This window comes from Plectropomus leopardus, chromosome 2, assembly GCF_008729295.1.
Source record: "Plectropomus leopardus isolate mb chromosome 2, YSFRI_Pleo_2.0, whole genome shotgun sequence".
Classification (NCBI taxonomy): Eukaryota; Metazoa; Chordata; class Actinopteri; order Perciformes; family Serranidae; genus Plectropomus; species Plectropomus leopardus.
Window position 1 is genome coordinate 34,355,196 of NC_056464.1, and position 21,124 is coordinate 34,376,319.

Consider the following 21,124-nt stretch of genomic DNA (forward strand, 5'->3'; position numbering starts at 1 on the left):
TCAGACTGGAGATGGTCTTTACTTCATAACGGCAAGCCAGACGTTGGATAGCAGGCTTGGTGATTTACAGTCATACCTGGTGCATTGAGTATTTTACCTCCTTTTCCTTTGCTACTAAACCTCTGATTAGTGACTGTGTTTAGTAGGCCACTTCTTCAGATACCTTGTTTTCAAGTTTTTCTTTTAAAAGAGTTTTATTTCAGTTTAAATTTCGGCTGTTATATGACTGTTTAAAACATATGTCCGGTATTTGTTTTATATGGTCGTAATTCTAGGATATTAATACTGCCCTCAAAACAAGAAGTCTACGATAAACCCTGCAAGTGCCCACAGCTCACAGTCTATCTGCTGGCAAAAACTCGTGGGGGTGACCTGAACCGGTCATCAAAGTCCACTAGCAATTGAGCAGGGGGTTTAGGGTGCTTATACCACATCCGGAAGCCAAACACCGTTCATCTGCACACACTGCTGTAATGACATAGAGTTGGTTTAAAATCGGCAAAGTCTCCCTTTTAAGCTATTTATCAAAGATGTCAAACATCTAATGGATCCACTATTAAATGTGAGTATTTGCTTCTTTTCTCAGTTTTACATAGACCGTTTCAAACTTGAAAACTGAAACATTCGAAAGAGAGGTATTTTCTCCGGGAATGTTTGTTAATGTTATAGCTGACAAGGAAACTATAACATATTTTTATTGATTCCTTGGTAGATGACAGGAAGTAAACAGGGACCAAAGTGGTTGCTCACGCAACAGAATAGCAATCCTTGAAAACATTTGCAATAGCAAACCTTAAAGTTGCAATATCTTTGAGTTTTGGGCAGTTGAGAAGAGAAGACATCAACTCGCCCTCTGGGACATTGTGGTGAGAATTTTTCACAATTCTTTTGACATTATACAATACAGAATTTTCCAACAAACAACACTAGACTAATACAGAAGTAATCCTTCTCGATCATAACTTATGACCCACAAAAAGTGTGTGCCGGTGTGTCAACTTGCCCTTTACCTGTATTTATTTTGCTGTGTCCGGGACATTTTGGGGCACAGCATGCAGGTCAGGTCAGAACCTTATAAAAAAAAGTAGCAACCTGGTGCCGGACCATAAGAAAAAAACCCTCAAATATAGCTCAAGAACCCCAAGCAGATGAAGGTCACTCCAAAAAGACAGTGAATTTGGGCTTTAAGTTTCACTTTCCTGCGATAACGTTTAAGAACACTAACCCACAATTCCTGCATAGTATACCTATATTACACAAAACAGTCAATAACATAGCAAGGAGGACATTAGTTGATCATAAAAATAATCATTAGCTGCAGGCCTAGTATACTGTGAAAGCACAGCAAAGTGAGAATTCAGTTGGCCTGTTTTTGAAAATAAAAATGATGAATCATTGCCAGACCAACAGGAGCACTTGGCAAAATAAACCTCATAATCACACATCATTGAGTGTGGATCAACTTCACCCGTCAAAGCACAAATAGATGGAGTGCCTGCCCTGCCGCTAAATGGGAACTCCCTGGAGGACCACTGAGGTATACTGAGCATATCTTCTGCCTTTAATGCTTGCTGGGACTAAAGCGACCTGCTGCTGGTTGTCAGCTGCACTGTCTCAAAGCTGCTGTGTACAAACGTGCTGACTGCTGAGCGCAGCAGACTTCAGTGATGCCATAGTGGGTCACAGAGGAGTAAGTAAGGAAGAGAGGCAGTCCCAAACAATACATCACTATAAAGAGACACGCAGAGAAACACACACAGGATTCAACCGCCCCATAAAGGTCGATCTGATCTCGTTCTCTTTCCCCGACTGTCTTTCTGTCTCTCTAAGTCTATCTGTCTGCGTGTCTCCCTCGCTCTCTGCGTCTCATGCAGACAGACTGGAGGGCATGAAATATGCAGCACATGTATCAGAGTCAATCAGCCAACACTAGCCCTGCAGTCTACCACTCCCCTGGGTAGCTGCAGTGAGAAGTTGGGGAGGAGGGATTCCTGTGTAGTAGACACACAAACCTCGCCAACCACTTATCCTCTATTTAGCAAAACTAGCAGGAGGCACCCCCACGCACACGTGCACATACAGTACATGCACACCAGTGATTTAAAGCTTTAATCTGTGGCACTGTCAGCCTCACTGTGTTTCCTTTGACCAACGGATGAAGTGTGTCACAGATGAAGTGTATTTTGGTGCTAACTGGGGGTAACTTTCACTTTATGTGTCTGATATTTTAAAGCTGCCAATTGACAACATTTTTCACTTATCTTTTTGCAATTATCTTAAAATCTATCAATTTTCATGCTCAATAAGATATGGCAACCTTTTATCAACTACATGGATAATCTCCCATCCCACAAGATTGAATGATCTGTCTATGTTCACCAAGCTAGTGTTATAATAGACCATGTTATTATGGTTAATGCTATCCTGTCTCTCAAGTCTTTTTTTCTGTTATGGTATTGTACTTTATTAGGTTTTATGTGAATTGTTATGCGCTAATTTATTTTTTTGTCTTCTAATTTATTTCTGAGTTATTTATAATGTAAATTGGTGTTTTTGTACTGTCAGTTTGTGACTGTGTCGTTTGTTTATTTTGGAAAAAATATATTCAAAGTTTTTTCATGCAAAAAAGCGTGTGAGCTCTGTATTCAAAAGCCTATAAAACAGCATTTACAACATTAAAACTCCAAAGACGTCTGCACAAATTAAATTATTTGAAGGTGAGAAGCTGTTTAAGGCAGGATCGCCTATTCAGTGTCACTGAAACTTAGATTAAGTGATTTTATGTTTTGCCTCCTTGTTCTTTTTTCCCTCCTCACACACACACACATCCACGTGCTTCTCCCTGCTTTCTTTCTTTTTCTTTCTAAATAAAGCCTCGAGTTTATGTATTCACTATCTCAAACAGGGAGCTCTTTTATGTCTCATGTTAGTCGCCTGCCAGGCGAGTCTCACATCTCTCTTACACACACAGATGATGACACGGCTCAGATGCAGATGGAGACGGCCCTGGATTACAGAAAGCACACAGTCCGTCATTCTGCACCTCTTTCTTTCAATGAGTAAACTATGACTGACAGGCTGACCACACATCACTGATTAGATACACCAGATGACGCAGGACTGAGTGTCCCTTGCTCTGTTTTTTGTGCAATATATCACTCAAGCTTGACAGTGGTGATGCAGCGTTACTGATGTAGGTTTTAAGAGTTCAATTATATGCAGCAGATCACTCTAAATCCTTTTTGGCCAAGCTGGCGGCATGCTGGGGATGGCAGCGTTGGTCTGCTGATTGTTCAGTCCATGACTTTGTATCTCAACAGCTACTGAATGGATTGCCATGAATTTTTCTAGAGACATTCAAGGTCTCCATAGGATGGATCCTACTAGCATTGGTGATTCCCTGTTTTCCCTGTAGTGCAACCAGCTACTGTCAAGGTCTTCCCTGTGAAACATGTCAGCATCTACTGGTTAGACTGGCATGAAATGTTATAGAGGTATTCATAGTCTCCAGGGGATGAATCCTACTGGCTTTAGAGATTTCCTAACTTACCCTGTAGCACCACCAGCTGGTTAAGATCATGGATGTTGCTTAAAAAAAATACCCGGTTTTGAATGGCAAAAACGCAGCACTGCTTTTTGTTGCTTTCAAACACTGGTTTCCTGAGTCAAAGTCTGGTGTTTGTTTTATCCATCCACCACCTCTAATGCCCACCCTGAACAGACTTTCACGCTCTTTAAACTACATCAGTAGCTCTGAGCATCCAATAATAGTGGAGATGACTTTACATTGGAGGTGGTGGAGAGATGCTAAACAGCATCCCTGGCATCAGTACAGTGATGCCTGAGACGCTGCCTGAGCGGCGTATTTTGACGTTTAAGTAATGAGACCAGGCTTTTCCTTAAGCACTTAAAGTCATTGTTTTTATTTTGGCCAAAACGTTGGTTTAAGACCAAATGCCTGTAAAACTACTCCAACCATCCTCAGCTGTACTTTGTGTTTAGTGCTAATAAGCAGATGTTAGCATACCAACACACTAAACTAAGATGAACAGATTCTAAACATCAGCATGTTAGCATTTAGCTCAAAGACCTTTAAATTCACCCACCAAGTTCAAGTTGACTGATTCATCTGACATCACAACATGAAACTGAGGTTTCCTGGTTAAAATAAAAAATGACCAATGATTATCCAGTCAGCCACACGGGTGGGACTAAAGAAACTGTCAAGCTATTGTCAAGCATCATCATGCATCAGCGAGTTTAGAAAAGATCAAGCCGCTGCTATCGAGGCTGTTGTGAAACAACATATCTTCTCAATATCGCCCAACATCATAGTTTGTTTTACTTTGCTCTTCTCCACTCTTGACCCTAACAAAGCAAGTGTACTGGCTACATACTAGTGTGCACTTAAAATGACGTTAGATTCGGGCATATACCTTTGTGTCTAGAGACTGGTTGGGAAAAATCGAATCCCCCTCTCCCACAGAAATTGGTCGGAGTGGACGCAATCTCACACTGAAGATGGAAACGGAGTGTAACAAGTTGACATACTACAGCCTCGAAGCTGAGACAGACTTGTTAAAAATCAAACTAAAATATTAAACACATACACAAATACTCTCTCAGTAATGTACCTCATTTATAAGCTGAAGGTGTGACAGCAATGCAACTGACTGATAAAAAGATGTCTGTGTTTAACACCTGCATTGCCTTCTAATCTGAACCCTGCTGACAGTAAATGGCCTGTGAAGTCCCCAAAGGGAAGGCCACCAGGGGAATGATAATCTTTCTGCTTGGTGAGCGGACCAGGCCGTGCCAGGTGTTGGAAGAGGGGGGAAGGTCGCTCAGTCATGTGGCACAGGGAGACCTGGCACCAGATTTAGTTAGAAAGAGGACCAACGCTCCACTTGGCAGACGAGCCTTCTGTAGAGAGTGGACGGATGGCACAGACACCGTTCTGACCTTCCTGCAAGGGCTTGGCCACCGGACTGACCCATTAGAAGGGAGATTCATGAGCGACTCCCAAGTGAGGAAGCTCGAGTTTACTGGAAAGCACATTAGCCGTTTCTCTGTTGGCCCCCGTGTGGAAATGCCCACTTAATGTTGCCCTGAACTGCCACGAAGGAGAAACCAGAGCCATAGCTTTTCCTCTCTTCATTGATCAAGTGCTTATAGCTAAGGCCTCAAAGGCCTTCAGAAAAAGACATCCATGGACTATTATTAGAAAATATAATCATCAAAGTGATGGGAGGATAAAGGCTAAATAGCACCATTAAAACCATATTTATCATAGACAATATATGCACGGGATCATAATGTGTGCAGAATAAAGAAGCTGTAAAGCAGGCCAGAATGCTGCACTGCTTATCTGCAAACACACACATAAAAAAAAAAAAAAAAAAAGAGGCATCTTTCATGAACAGGCTTCGTGCACGCGCAGCAGGAAAAAATGGTGTCAACTTTCATAGTGAGGGATCCAAAAATAGACCCCTTTCCAATTGGGGATAACATTTGTAGGCACACAAAAGCCCATGATAATCTTTCAATTTTAGGGAAGAACAAAACAATTAAAAGAGAAAACACAATGGAACAATCTGTGACAGCGTGAGCACCCGCAGTGAAACAAAGGGAATTAGGCCACTTTATGTGCCACAACAAATAAAGGCTGTGATAGGAAAGCTTTTAGGGGTCTGAAGCCCCCCAGGACCAGCTTCTACATTGTTGCGTTTTAATTGCATGGAAGCATCTTGATGCGGCGGAAAAATCTGACCTGGATTCCTGACCTTGTCTGTCACTTTGAAGCCTGTTGATGGAGGTCATAAACTGTCTGAAATACTGCTTCCTGTACCGGCGGCATAACAATGGATTTGCAGCACTTTATTACGGTCATCAATATGATAAAAACAGAGGACATCGAAGATGTTTAGCACTGTTGCTGAGAACCGATCATACTGTGAGAATAACCTGAATATCTTAATTAAGCAACAAAAAGCATAATTAAGACATTCATTAAAGTGTATTTACTCGGATGTCCCAGTCAGATCGAAAGTATTGGTATCCCACCTGATCAATCTCTGTTTTGATTGATCTGGATCAGTTATTTTGAGCACCGCCCAATCCTTTGTTGACATCCGCCGTGACACAGGTGTCATAAACAGAGAGCACAATTTGCAACAAATATTCAGGTTTTTGCAATGCTGCTACTCCAATAAGTAGAAAATGTTTTTTTGTCATGTTTAATTTAAGCTGCTACGCCACTTAAGGTGGAATTGAAATGTTTGTTGTTCATTGTTAGTGAACTAGTTTTACTACAATGCTGTAATAAGCTGAGCAGTTTTTTATCTTTATTTGTTGTGAGTGGGAATGTTAAAGTTGAAGTGGGATTGTGATTATATTACTCATTTAAAGTGTTCTGTATTTTTATTAAAATGGTACACAAAGTGGATTTGAGAGCAATTTCTAAAGACACATTTTGCATTGTTTACTTGATTATTTCATTTTTAAAAAATTTGGCACTAGGTAGATTTGAGAGCAACTTCTGATACACGTTTTACATCGTTAAAAATGTGCTACACTAAATGGAATGGTGATAAGAGCCAAATAAAAATATTTTCAGTTTGTGTACATTGCTATTTTGTAAAAAATAAAATAAAATAACCCCTAGGGAACTGTTTGGATGCATACAATTTTTCTTGTATTGCACTGCAGACCTATTTAACTGTCAAGCATATAAATTGGATTAATTTTAATAACTTCAAAGTACTTAAAGTGTTCACTGTGCGGCTGTATTATCCAGGTAAATATAAGTATCAGGACTCTGGATCAGCAGATCAAATGGCTCACATTGGGATCAGACACCAAAAAAATGATAGGGACATTCCTAATATTTACTCATAAATACATAGTGTCATAATGAGGCATTACAGAGTCCCTTTGATATGTTTATAGTCAGCAACTTTAAACACAAAACCATATCAAGGCAGCTACAAATCAATTTCGACTGACACATGAAAAGGTTTTGATTTTTCGAACTGGATTACCACTCACATATCTTCACTCACCTGCCATAATCAATTGCACCTTTCCTCTCTTATACATGTTTAACCAACTAGAGGGTTATTGGGGACACGCATCAGTGCTCGTGTTCTCCCTCAGGCTATGGCTGGCAGTCATAGATGATGCTTCAACTGCTCAACACTTCTCTCTGTCTCTCCCCTTCCCTCTCTTAGTCTGTCTTTTTCTCTCCTTACTGCACACCAGCCAATGCAAGCTGCTGCTATTAATCTGGTTTATGAAAAACTGTCTTATGTGTATGTATAGGCTAAAAACTGGCAATTACCAAAAACCTGTCCTTTGACAGAAAACAGTGTTTTGGACATAGATAATAATAATGTGCCGATGATGTGCTGTTAGCTGTACTGTCATTACTGTATCCTCTTTGTTGTGACAGCGCAACAAAATACACCAGCATTCAAGGCTCAAGACCTTTATGACAAGCATGAAAAATGAGCAAGACATGCACCATGGCAACCACATTGTGTGAAAATTATTCATTAATTTTCATCATTTTATCCCTACATGTACACCGTACCTTCCCAGGACATAGCCTATGCATTTTCTCAAACCAGAAAGTACTTCATATAGACCAGAAACTCCTGTCTTAGTGTTATCACTCAGCAGCTATTAGAGGCAGAGACAACATCACATTGGCTATTTACACTCTCAACCTTCCTTAGACGCTCAATCTAATGTTTTAACTATAAAACTTTTCCACATTGTGGTGTGAACGAAAAAAATAGAGCAAAGCAGCATCTTTAAAAGGTTGCCCCTAACATAAAACCACCAAATCATCTGATGCTCAGAGCAAGCGGCAAGAAAAGAAAGACGAAAATACGAATATATTGATTGCACTGGCCAAACTGACACCGTGGCATAAAGATGCCTGGCTATCCTGCCCGGCAGAATGCACTTCATCACCTCAGCAACCTCTGACACACCAGACCAGGAAACAGCCTTAGCAATTTACGACCTGGCTTGACTGAGATGTAGATATTTGATGTAGCCGGCTTCTGGCTGCGCATGACATACATCCCAAGTTAGCACTTTAAGTGTATGTCAAAGGCATGGCAGCTGTGCCCTTTAGCTAATCCCACCATTAGTTTATTTTATCACAGCAGAGAAGAAAATCTAAATGTTATACTATTAAGAAAACATCATTTTTGCCAACTTATAAGCCCAGTGTGTAGGATTTAGGGGCATCAATGGAGTGCTGCAGGGATGATGTTTTTTTGTAGGCCAACACAGAAGTTAGTGATGCCCTGATTCCCTCGTCAAAAAGACTATGGGATTTTTATATTGAATTTTGGATTATTGCAGTTTATGATACTTATACGTTCTATTCAGCAACACAGTCTTCATTAATGAGAACTACTTTCAGGATTTTTGAAGTATAAATGCAACTGCTAGAAGTAAAAAGCTTTATAGCACTAGGCTATAAATGCACTACAGCATATTCTGCTCTTTTTTAGGTAAATACTGTGTTTTGGATTTCTTCGGCTAGAACATGTTTACATGCTAAAATGCTCCACTTCAGCATCTGTCCCTTTAAACCCCTCTCCCGAAAAAGCCCAGTCAGCTCTGATCAGAAGTTTGATGTGGTCAGTGTTTTCGGGTCTTCCACATCTGCGCTCTTAGCATCTCTGTGCGGGAATTACTGTAATAATGCGTTCACACTACGGGCGACACAACAACAGCGTGACCAACTACATAATTGCCAAGTCGCTGTGGAAGTGTTGTTCATACTCTTGTTACCATAGTTACGTCATCACAGGCTTGTGTGTGCCTGCTTACTTGCCACAAAGCACCTCAACTGAGCATCAGCTAAAGTCTGTATTGAGTCATAAAAATATCTGTGCTTATGATCAGTGTCTGAGCCCCATTTTAACATTGCATTTCGCCACCCAATATCATCCTTGTGTGTGCACAGAGAGGCACAGGCAGCTAACATAGTGTCAGCTAACTTAGCTAAATAACACAGTACCACAGTCAATAACAAATGCTTCACCACGTCACTGGAGCACTGAGAAAAGTTGAAGCCGGCTTTACTTTAATTTGTACCACATCACACTCGACAGCAGCAACAAGTGTTAGTTTGATGCTTCATGTGACACACTTATACTGAAAACACATTGTAGCCCATCACTGTCACTCATAGTGTGGATGCAGCATAATGGCACTGTAGCAGTACTTTCTCCCTTTAAATAGCATAGTTGTGACATCACAAATTCACAGAAGTCCTAATAGCTCATTTTAAGGCACAGTCTCTGAACACAGACTGTTTATTTCTCTGTGGCCTGAGCGTCTTGCTACTTTCACAGTGCTTATATAGCACCCTGTGCCTCCTCTACATTAAAAAAGACAGGGATAATCTAATTTTTACAGTAAGAGACCTTTAACATCGCCACCACAGCAACAGCTGTAAAGGCATGTTTAGTGTGGAGATGTTCTGTAGTCTTATTTGGCCACTTGTTAGCAACCACCTATTTTAAGCCACTTAAAATCTTCAAAAATCACAAGTGCGATATTTACTGACATATTTTATGTCATAAAACAAAACGTGAAAGTCCCTTTTACTTGTGTTAACCACAGACCGCATTTCAGGCTCCTAATTCACTTTAAGAAGATTACTGTTAGTGTCAAAATGCTAACTCATTGCCGTGTTTTATTCTCACTCACGAAAAATGTTTTTCATAACCTTGCTTTCATTGGTTTCTCATCACATGAAAATACGAATCTTAGCGTTTTCGTTACCTCAAAAATGAGCCGTTGTTTACACACAGAGCCGGTCTTCGTTGCCTCAGCAGAGTCCGCCATGATGTTTCTACAGAAGCTCACAGCGGACAAACCATTCACTCCCTCTAAATAGGACCATTTGCATAGTTGCGTATGCCACCTTAGTTCTCTGCGCACTAGACGTTTAACACTTTGACCGGGATTTCCCAAAACTAATTAAGTGTATTGTTAATTTGCAGCACATTTTTTAAGACAGGAGATGTGTGGACACCTGCTATAAGGACTGACAAATGTAAAAGCCAAATTAAAAAAAATCACAATTTGGAAAGTGGCGTCTTGTTGACACATTGTATAATCTTGGCATCCCATGTGCCTTTATTAGTTTAAAAAAAGGAGTGATAATATTATTGGTTCATTGCCAGGGTGGTTGACAGATTAATTTTACCTCTGCAAGAAATATAGTATAAATTTGGCTCGCATGAAGCTTCCACCACAACTGAATGAGCTGTGTGTCAAGAATGTGGGTTACAGTTAATTTCACTTAGTGCACGACCTAGAGCTGAAGGGATGTTGATGACCTAACCGTGGTCACTAACAGTGCACGGGAGGAAGGCACACTTGATAAGCACTGTTTACTGTAGCCTACACGTGGCTTTCACACCTCTGCGGCCATGCAGTGCTGGAAAAACATTTAAAGTTGGAGCCTGATCACAAGTGGAAACAGCATCCTCTACAACAAAACCGACACAGATGTTGTCGCTGCTCTTAAAAGCATATGCACACAATAACCGAGACACGCAGCATACACTGTCATAGCAATGAATAAACTGTCATGGTTTTAAAACAGCTCTCTGAACCCAAACTTGTGTGTTTTAAGAGCGATTGTACCCGCATGCAGCCAGTGAAAAGGGGGGGGAAAGACCACAGCAACCATGCAGCAGGGTTTTCATCATGCCCCCAAAATCAGGCTGGATGTGAGGACAGCCGGAGGCAAATCCTAAAACCCGTTCCCACCTTAAAGACACTAGGTCGTGCAAAAAATAATAGCATGACTCTGCTTATTGCACCCCACCCCTCCTCCTCCTCCTCTCTGGTCTCAGGAACGCAGGACAAGCCCTTTTCCCCGCATTCAAGGCGTAGCGGCGCAAAAATAATCTGAAGGACACCCCGCCTCCCCCCTTTCCCTCACCTGGCATATCGTCTTCAAAATCCATGTCGTCTTGTCCCTCGTCTTCATTACTCAGCGACCCCGGCATCTTTATCTCATAGCCCCCCAAACCCCTTTTAGGCTGAGAATACTGAAAGTTAACCCTCCAGACGCCGCAGCCCAGTCTCTTTCTTCACCCAAAAAGAAATCGTCGCTCAGTTATGGGAAAAAAAATAAATAAATATTTTTTTATTTTTTATTTTTTTGCAGTGGATCTTTTTTCTCTCCACGCGTGAAAATTATAATTATTTTCCCCACTGATCTCTATCCAGGTCTTCCAGTCTGAAAAATAAGAAAGACAAAAATGGAACACACATGCCCAGATTGTGACGTCTGGTCTGTTGCCATGACGATGCATCCCATAATTTCACCCACAACTAGTTAGTCATGCTCTCTTAGTTACCACTTTAACTAGTAGTGTGCGAAAAAACACACCGTGCGGCAACGCCGTGTGTCCGCTAATAGGCGGATCCGCTCCCCCGCTCCCTGTCGCCTGCCCGTTTCCTTTTGGAAGTCCGGAGGATTGAGACAGAAACTTCTGCTGCTGCTTTCTCGCACAGCTGCTTCACTATGCACTCACAACCTTTACTCTCAATATGAAGCAAGGCTGCAGGGGGGGTGAAAATGACAATTATTCCCTCTGAAGGACGCATGTTTATATCAGTTAATACATTCTGGGGCCAATTCACGCTTTTAATTAACGCCTAAATCCTAATTAAGACTCAAAATGTGTTTCTTCATTTTGCAAAACTCCCACTTTTTGCAGATAAATAGAAATAAATAGATAAAAATACACAAGAGCAGAGTGACGACTGCATGCTGTGAGAAGAGTCCTGACTGCCAGTGGTCTAACTGTTGTCAAGGTTTCCACAGCTGTAACACAGGATGCCCCACAGAGAGCTCACCACAGAGAGCACACTTGATGGATCAAAATACACAAATCCATAGCTCAAAGTGTCCTGGGTGCACATAATGCAATGGAGTTAAAGTTTTAATTGTTCATTTTAGTTTGCACATACTTATGCATTAAAAAGACAGAAAAATAATACTAAAAAGTTTCTACGTTGTGCAGGAGAGGTTAGAAGCCAAACACAGCTTGTGGAGATGCATCCCCCCTATTAAATAATAATAATTATTGAAGAGAAAAACGAAGATTATAGACCTAAATGATCAAAATGTTAAGGCAAAGTTGATAAAAATGTAAAAATAACCAAAAGCTTGTATTTACAAAATTAATTGCGTTGCAACTAAATCAAGTGTCACAAGTCTTAGAAAATCAGAGTACTTTTCAGATGTTTTTTTAAATTACAATATGGAGATGTTGATTGTAGTAATGTAAGTAGTTTTTTTTTCAAAGAGGTGGCCCTCAGTATTATAAAAAATATTGATTACATATTGATTTAATTGTAGCCTATTATTAAATATAGCAAGCCTAATTGTTTTGTTTGACCTTAATCTCCTCTATTGACTACTTTGAAATGTTGTCTTAAAGGGATAGTTCAGATTTTTTATGAAGTTAGGTTGTATGGACTTCATCTATAATCAGTGTATTACATACAAAGGAAAATAATTCGAAAAAGATATAAAGAATTATATATAACTTTTTCTTAATCTAAAAAGTACTAATTCATTAACAGTGTTCCCACGCATTTACATAGAGATTTCAGTACTTTTCAGTGACTTTTCAAGAACCCCTTTTTTCATTTTGCAAATATATCCAATTCAAACTTCAGCTAACTGGCCCACATGAAGGGATAGACACAGGGTTCCAAGGTCATGGAAAACCTGGAATAGTGATGGAATTTCCGATTCTTATTCTCCAAGCCTTTAAGTCATTGAATTAGTAAAAACAGTACTTTTCTGTGGATCACCGTCCACATCATTAACACTTGAAATAAAGTACTTACAGTTGTATTCATTTTAAATAGTAGATATTCAATAAATGCTATTATGGGTTCTTGAAAAGTAATGGAAACATTTTGAAATGTTTTTTCATAAAAATGTGGGAACCCAAGAGACAGAGCACGGAGAGAAAATTAAAAAACATACGTGATTGTAAACAAAACATCATATCGATGCATATTACAGTTGCATTGTGTCGACAGCAAGAGGAAATACTTTTGTTAAAATGTTACATAACAGGGAAGGTTATGCACAGAAGTTTACGGTAACAATTTCATTACAAAAACAATATTCCATGACCTTTCCAAAACTTTCAAAGATTTTTTTTCGACTAATTCCAGACCTGGAAACTGATTTAGAATTATAATGACTTTCCAGGTTTTTCAAGAAAGTGGGAATCCTGTATTAGGATTATTTTAAAAGTGCTTTCAAAAAATAATGATTTTAAAAACACAGCAAAGCATACAGTGCTAAGTTCATACCTCTGGTATGCACATCACGATTTTGATTTGTGTGACGACCGGAGAAAAAAAAATTAAAGCAAATTTAAAAAAAAAAAAAGGCTAGACAGATTTTCCTTTTTATCCTCATTTTATTAAAAGAAGTATGAGGTTTAATCTTCATCCTCCTCCTCCTCCTCGTCCTGGTTGATCTGGAAGTAGCGCAGCTCGTAGCTCTCCTTGGTGTTGGCCACCACCCGCAGCCAGTCCCTGAGGTTGTTCTTTTTCAGATACTTCTTGGTAAGATACTTCAAGTATCTGTGCGAGAGGAGGAGGAGGAGGGAGAAAGTAATCATGACTCAAAAATAGGTAATATTATGAACTTGTCTGTAATCACCTTGAATGTGCATCAGAGGGTTTGCAGGTCTGCAGACATTAAGTGCACTTGGACAAACAAACGGGTGTGGACTTAATGTCGTCGTACACAACATGTGACAGTTGAGTCGACTCTGATAATAACCTTTAATAATATAAATCTCGCTTTAAAACTCTAATTTCATATAGGATCTACCAAGTGCTTTCTGTTAGGATTTTGGATTATTAACTTGCCCTAGATGACATACAGGTAATGTCAAATAATAGAAGCAGTTTCCATATATACACAGATTAAAGCAGTGCTGTGTGTCACTTGCAGAAATGCAGTTAATGTACATTTGAGTACGTATGAGGATAAGATAGCACACATACTTTATACCGAGGTTACTAATGATTTTAATAGGTAAACACACAGAGACATCTCCCAGTGCCTTTTTTCCCAGCATAACGTGTAAAACTTTCACATGGTTTTGGTTTTGAGATCTTTATTAATGTATATTTCAGAAGAAGTGGAAAAAAAACACCATTGTCTTTTGTATTTATGGAATTTGTTGTAATTTCGCATTACACGTTCAAAATAAAATGATAAAATGAAAATGAAATGAATGAAGTTCTCCATTTCAGAATTAAAGTGGTAGAGTCACCCTCTGGTGGTGGTGTTCCTATCTCTTAAAAAAAACATTCAATTATCTGTCTGTACTAAAGAAATGTTTATATTAGTCTCTGCAAAATAATGTTCAAGTATATTATTATATAAACACAACAGTTAGGCTATGTTGATTTTAGTGACGTATTGGAAAATTTTCTATTCAACTATTTTTTAAACATTGTTAACTTAAAAACAAGGATCATTTTCAGGCAGTTTTTGGTGCCCAGACTAAATCAGAAGTTTAATTTAGTCCTGTTTTCCCACTTGACCATAGTGGTTAATACCCATATATACACATATCCATGCAGATATTTACAAACAACAACCAAAAAAACAAACAGGTTTTCTACATTAACAAGAAAATAATCTTGTTAATTCAGAAAAACAAGCAGATTTTTTCCCATGAAAACTTTTCTCAGAATTCTGAGATAATGATTCTTTTAAATCAGGAAATTAAGCCCAATAATTTTTTTCTTAAATGATCTGCTGAATTGACAACATCTCTATGATGACCCACAGACCTTGAGAGTTCAAGAAAGACATTTTGACAGCCCACTGTAGGAAATGCACAGGTGTAAATAATGTCATTAATTTAGTTCCTTTGGTTTAAGGGTCTTGGTATTGGGGACATTCGGAAACAACAGAGACAGTCGATGTCATTAGTAAGACCTGGTGCTTCTTCTACTAACACAAGTCAAAATGTCTGCTGTGAAAAGGGCCTATACATGTACTTTTTTACAGTTGATTTAATAAAAATAAATAAATAAATAAAATCTACCCGAATTGGACTGGTGGCACAAACCTCTGAAGTAAAGATTTTTAAAAATCCTACAAATACAATCAGAACTGACTGCGTGGCTTAATACCACTATGAAGCTAAGTGCAGAAATGCTCTTGTAATTTGGTTGAACTGACTTAAAAAGGCTAAAAGTAAAAGGTTACGTGACAAAGACAAACTTTGAGACAGAATGTACTTTCAACTCATCTTACCAAAGCTTTTATCTTTAGCATTACTGACAACACTGTTGTAGAAGAGTCCTCTTCCTGGGTTCATCCATATTGTTGGTGAGCACTTCAGGTCATTAATAATTACTCACTCCATTTAGAAATGCGTGCTTTAGTGCTATGATCTGCTTTCTCACAGTCCTTAGCTCGAATAGAGACCAGGCGTTTTTAACACCTACAAAGCTTCAGTCAAAGCGATATTTATTTGATCGATGCTGAAACTCAAACAACACTGTTTAGAAAAGATATGTTCTGTGTTTATGTGAGAATCTTTAAAGCTGTTTGAGCTGACTTGTAATAATCAGGTTCTACCATTTTCATCACATATTAGGAGCTGAAATACATCCAATTTAAAATATTAAGTAATTTCTTAACATTCACATTTTAGGCTCAATTCTTAAACTCAGCAGTCCATGTGGATTAAGAAAGAGTGGTAAACTACAAATAAGTTTCAGCTCCATTTTAAGTCAAGGGAGAGGACTCAGAAAACACATTTCAGGTTGAGTATCACTATAATACACTAGTAGATATTACAATAATATAAAAAAAAGCTGGATTTTTTGTGTCCTCTCACTTCGGTATATTAATCTAATTTCATGGATAAGTCTTGTTGTTGAAAGATCAGTAAGATCAACTCAAATTCATTACATTTTTCAATAAGATTTTGCCCCTCAAGGGGAAATTTCATCTGCAGTTGGCGGTGTAAAACAATTTAAAAATACAATAAACAGGCACATAGGACATCACAGCAGCACACAACCAAACTTGATTAAAAGCAATCCTGATTTCTTTCACATCATGTGGAGTTTTCCCAATTACTCCGCTGCGCTGGGAGACAAACTACTCCTCAAATTAGATATCTCTGTTTTTGCATCTTTTGCGGCACTGTGTTAAGCACTGGTGTATTAGTACATGACGGTGATACACAAAGAGAGATATTTATATTGCACAACTTATCAGTGCTGATTGTGTTTGTACCTCTTTGAGAAGGGAACTTCAGAGTTCACAGCGATTTTACTCTTGCTCCTTTCAATGGACACGACACCACCGCCGAGACTTCCAGCTTTGCCGTTCACCTTGATGCGCTCCTGCAGGAACTGCTCCTGCATATGTCAAGAAGACAGGAAGTCACACAATGGTTGATACACACAAGGGATTTCAAAATTTCACAACAAAATGTTTGATGCACAGTGAAAGAGTGTCTTGCAAGTACTGATGTGACACATTGTGGTTGACACCTTATTAGTTTCCATTCAAACCAAACTGCATTAAGTCCTTACTTTATTACTAATTAGTCCCACTGATATGACAGCAGTGTTTGACAGCTGCTCGACGTTGTTTAATGGACAAGACGACTCGAAAACCTGAAGTGTTTTACTCACAAAGTTGGCAGCATCCATGATGCCATCCTCCACAGGATGAGTGCAGTCGAGGGTGAACTTCAGGATCTGCTTCTTCTTCTTCCCACCCTGCTTCCTGACCACCTGCTTTTTCTACCACAGAAATTAACAGGGTCACTAAAACTCCCCAAAACAACCGACATAACATATGTGACTCAAACACAGTTAAATGACACATTAAAATAAATGGTCAATTATGTTAAATTATCATAGGTGATAGGCCGTCACGTTAACAAAATTGTCCATGACTCTGTTGAAAGAAAAGACCTCCAGATTAATTATTAGCAATTTAACTTTACTACCCATGTACCAATGCTAGCTACCGTTAGCAATTAGCCCAACGTGGCTTCAGCAGTAACAGTAAACAAAGCTGCAGAAAAGACGTTAAAACGTCCAAAACTCGTGTATTACTGAACTCCGATAACACACACTTCAACGAGTGCAAGAAAAAAGCTAAAACATATCCTCTATATGCATTTTATTTGATCGTTTTACTACTCACAATCGGGGCCATGGCTGACACATTCAGCAAAAAGGAAGGAGCGAAGGCTGCGCAGGAACTATAATACCCGGCCGCACAATCGAGCGCATCGATTTATCTGGAATTGATTAAGCGATTCAGTTGCGGTGACCTAGCTTAAACTTTCATGCTAATAATGCGCAACCAGAGTTTTTACAAAGCAAACGATAAAAAAAAACCTCTTAAAGAGAAGCAAACTGGGACAACAACTTTTGAAAAAGGTCAGACTTATCTATATTTACAAAATATGTGTTGCTGAATTAGTAAATTGTCAATTAACTAGTAATAAATTAATCTTTCACCCCAAAATTAACCTCGTTTAGCTGGGTTATTAGCAACGATTGTTAGCTAGATGTTGGCTAAACTTGTTTGATTAATATGTTTAGAAGAAATAATACAACTGTGAGACGGATGTATGCATGCATGTATGTATGTAAATGTATATAAATCCATGACAACCGAGAAAGACCGTGAGATGTGGTCAAGATTATCTGGTCAGTTTTTATTTTATGTCCTTAATTTACTAATATGTAATAGAATATAGAAATTGTGTTGAAAAGTTGTAATTAATTAATTTATTATTTCTTTGTTTGACCTAAAACTTGTCAGCTGAAGTGAAAAAAAGAGAAACTGTTCTGCCTAGATAAACATAAAATGTAATATATATATATATATATATATATGGATAATGAAGTTCTAAATGAGTAATAGATTAACATGGATTTAAACTGAGCGATTCTTTTAAAGACAGATCTTCTTTCTCTTTAATTAATACCAAATGACATTTTTCTGTTATTGTCGAGTAAACTTTGAGGGAAGAGCTCATGAGGGGTCAGTGTTTGTGGGACTCTCAGACGGAGATGTGTTTTTACAGGGTTTGTTTAATTTTTTAAAAACTTTTATTATCATTTTTAAATTTTCATAAAAGCACTTTGTAGCCTTGTTTTGAAAAACACTATACAAATAAAGTTATAGTATATAGTATATATTATATTATTAATTTTTGCATAAAATCACTGTCTGTACATAATTATTATTTTTTTAAGGGATACCCTTCATTTTATTAAATATATCATTCATTACTGTTTCACTACATTAAATATTTTTGCTCTTGAATTAGAATTGAATAACTCATTATTATCTGTAGTATCTTTGGTACAGACAGTGATTTTATGCAAAAAACAAACAAATAAAGAACAATACCCGGCTTCACTTATATGGCGAATTTCTAAAACGGGGCTCGCAAAGTGCTTAGAAGTAATTAGAATAATACATTATGTGAGAAGTTGAAAGTATTCTTCTTTAAGTGTTGCAGCAGATTAAATGATTTGCGGTGCTGTAATCTCTCCCCCCTTTACCTCCAGTCACCCTGCCGCGCAGCCCAAGACGTAACAACAGTGTGTGTGACATTAGAAATAGGACAACTGTATTTTTAATCTCTATGGCACAGCAATATTAAATGTCCTTTTTGCACTTTGGCAGCACTTGGGGGCTGGCATGAGGTGGGTGCTGTCAGCTGCCTGGCGGTGGGACCCCATCGGCCGACTATTGAAGAGTTTCTGCATTGCTGTCATTCCTGCTGGGGGGTAGCTGATAGCACCACTGAAAGGTAAGACAGTGGCTCTCTGTGCTTTCTGTGGACTAGCCTACTGCATTTACAGTAGGATTTGCTGGCTGGATGTAACGTTGGTGCTGACAATGTCTTTGTTGTTATTTACTTGCCATCTTTGGATCATGTGTTGTCACTGAAGCCCCGGGGACGCGTTACACAGCTGACAAGGTAAGAGACAAAGAAAGAACCTCGTTCACTCCAATAAATATCTGACTCTCTTGATCAAAGTGTTTCATATGGCATACATATAAGCCTCTTTTATAATAACTGGAATATTTTGGGCATGCTAAAGCTCTTTTTTTCATGATGATGTGGTATTTGTAAAACTTGTCAATCAAGTGGTACTCACAGTTTGTCATTCTTAACATACTCTGTTCGCAGATGGCAGGAGGAATCTTCACCAACTTGGATAACCTCTGTAACGTGGACTGTGCTAACGTCCACCCCCTGATGTGTCACCTGTGTCATGAGCAGTACCAGTCCCCGTGTTTGTTGGACTGCTACCACATCTTCTGTGCCCGCTGCCTGCGAGGCCGGACCAATGACAGCCGTCTCAGCTGCCCCCTCTGTGGGTAAGAGAAAGCAATGTGAGGTTGATCAGGATCAATTTAGGCTGCATATAGATTATCGATCTTGAAAGCAATGAAACATTGTGGAAGTAAATAAGACACAAGTATTTGAATTTAAACAGCAGTGAACATGAAATATTTAAATCAAAACACCACTGAAATGATAGAATTGAAGTATTTCAGTTTGAAAACGATGTATTTGAAATTAAATTATTACATTTCCTTATTTTTAATATCTTGCAAACTCCCACACACTCTTACTTGCAAAAGTAATGATTTTATTGAAATGTATGAAGACAAATTTGTCTGATGAAGGTTTCATTACCTAAAACTGCAATGAAATCATTGTTTTTGCAAGTTAGACAATGTTGTGTTCTGCTCGTCCCTCTCCTACGCACCTGTTTGGAAATAGATGTGCAAAGTATTCTTCTGTTTTTAGGTTACATATTCAAAGGCTGATCAGATTTTCAGGTTGCTTAAATTTGAATTTTCAAACTTGAATAATTTATGTTTTTTTAGATCACATTTTAGCGAAAATTTAATTTTAAAACTTTAAATTTTGGATCTGAATTTTTGAACATTTAAACAAAAAATAATTCAGATTTTGAAATTGGAATTTAAAAAAAAATAATTTCAAAGAGGTGAAGTCAGAGCAAATACATTCAGATACAAAGTAAATTATTAAAATTCTATGAAATCAGTGGCTGTTAAATTTCAAATACTTTTGTTTCCTATATGCTTCCATAAAAATGTAAACATATTTTCTTTATCTCTTCACTCAGATTGCATCATAAACAGACACTATCCGCTGAAACTTTTGTCTATTTTAACTTGACAGAGAAATATTCTTCCTCATATGTGCAAAATATGAGGGGAAAAAACTTATTATATACCTTAACTTATAAAAATTATTAATGTTTAGATGAAATTTCTGAACTGTAAGTGGATGTTGAACGATATGTTTTGGAGTCTGTAACTGAAGGATTTCTGAGCCTGGATATCACATATATGGTACATAGATCCCAAACAAACCGACAGTATGGTGAGGCTGAGTGATGAGTGGGTGATCTCAAACTGCGCAAACATGATTAAGTTTTTTAAATTAGTGTAAAATATAATTTTGCCCCATGAATTCCCTGGAGGGTCAAATGTTTTGTGTAAAAAGCCCATTTTTCCCACAGGCCCCAGTTTTGGGCAGCGTTGCTCAAAAGGATTCGTTCCACATAAGTTGATTAGTAGATTGGTTTGGTTCGTGCAGGAGATTTGGGGAGAATCCTATTGGTTTCAGAGAGCATCAGGTCTCTGTGTTTTGGTTATGGGGTGCTGCTCAGTTACCCTCTGCTGGACTGGTCCGGGCAGGGCAGGCCTGAGTGGCTGGAGCAGCTGCAGGGTCATCCCAGTCTGATTTAGTTCTTGGCCCCGAGCGCTCAGCGGGGCCGGCAAGTTCCTCTAAGACCAGTCACACAGCAAACAAAGCATAGTGGTATTTGGCACCGGTGCCTGCAGCTTAGGGCAATCAAAAGCAGTCACATGATACCAATCCATTTCATCCCCTATTAAGGAATGACTCGTGGTTACCAGTCACCTTCAGGTCTGCAGTATTAACTTTCACCCATCAAAGCGCACAGAGAGGTGTGGGAAAAGGACATTTAC

At 38.7% G+C, this 21,124-nt stretch overlaps 3 protein-coding genes across 5 annotated transcripts in view; 1 reads left to right on the top strand and 2 right to left on the bottom strand.

Moving 5' to 3' along the window:
* chd5 (chromodomain helicase DNA binding protein 5) overlaps positions 1-11,171 on the bottom strand; it is a 57,579-nt gene extending 46,408 nt beyond the window's left edge. The window contains 1 exon segment of the mRNA XM_042509444.1: positions 10,982-11,171. Coding sequence (XP_042365378.1) covers positions 10,982-11,048 — 67 coding nt within the window. The 5' untranslated portion in view covers positions 11,049-11,171.
* Positions 11,172-13,473: 2,302 nt separating this feature from the next.
* On the bottom strand, positions 13,474-17,351 carry rpl22 (ribosomal protein L22). The gene is made up of 4 exons (XM_042509495.1): positions 17,273-17,351; positions 16,753-16,863; positions 16,349-16,473; positions 13,474-13,659 (listed from the first exon to the last, which is right to left on the bottom strand). The coding sequence occupies exons 1-4, from the start codon at positions 17,282-17,284 to the stop codon at positions 13,515-13,517; spliced, it is 393 nt and encodes a 130-aa protein (XP_042365429.1). The 5' UTR covers positions 17,285-17,351; the 3' UTR covers positions 13,474-13,514.
* Positions 17,352-18,816: 1,465 nt separating this feature from the next.
* rnf207a (ring finger protein 207a) overlaps positions 18,817-21,124 on the top strand; it is a 29,932-nt gene continuing 27,624 nt past the window's right edge. For 2 of the 3 annotated variants that reach the window (XM_042509456.1, XM_042509473.1), the window contains exons 1-2: positions 19,011-19,070; positions 19,284-19,474. In XM_042509456.1, the coding sequence (XP_042365390.1) occupies positions 19,284-19,474 (191 nt within the window). In that variant the 5' untranslated portion in view covers positions 19,011-19,070. Of the gene's footprint in view, positions 18,900-19,010; positions 19,071-19,283; positions 19,475-21,124 lie in introns of those variants that run through there. The other variant, XM_042509464.1, reaches the window with a different exon arrangement.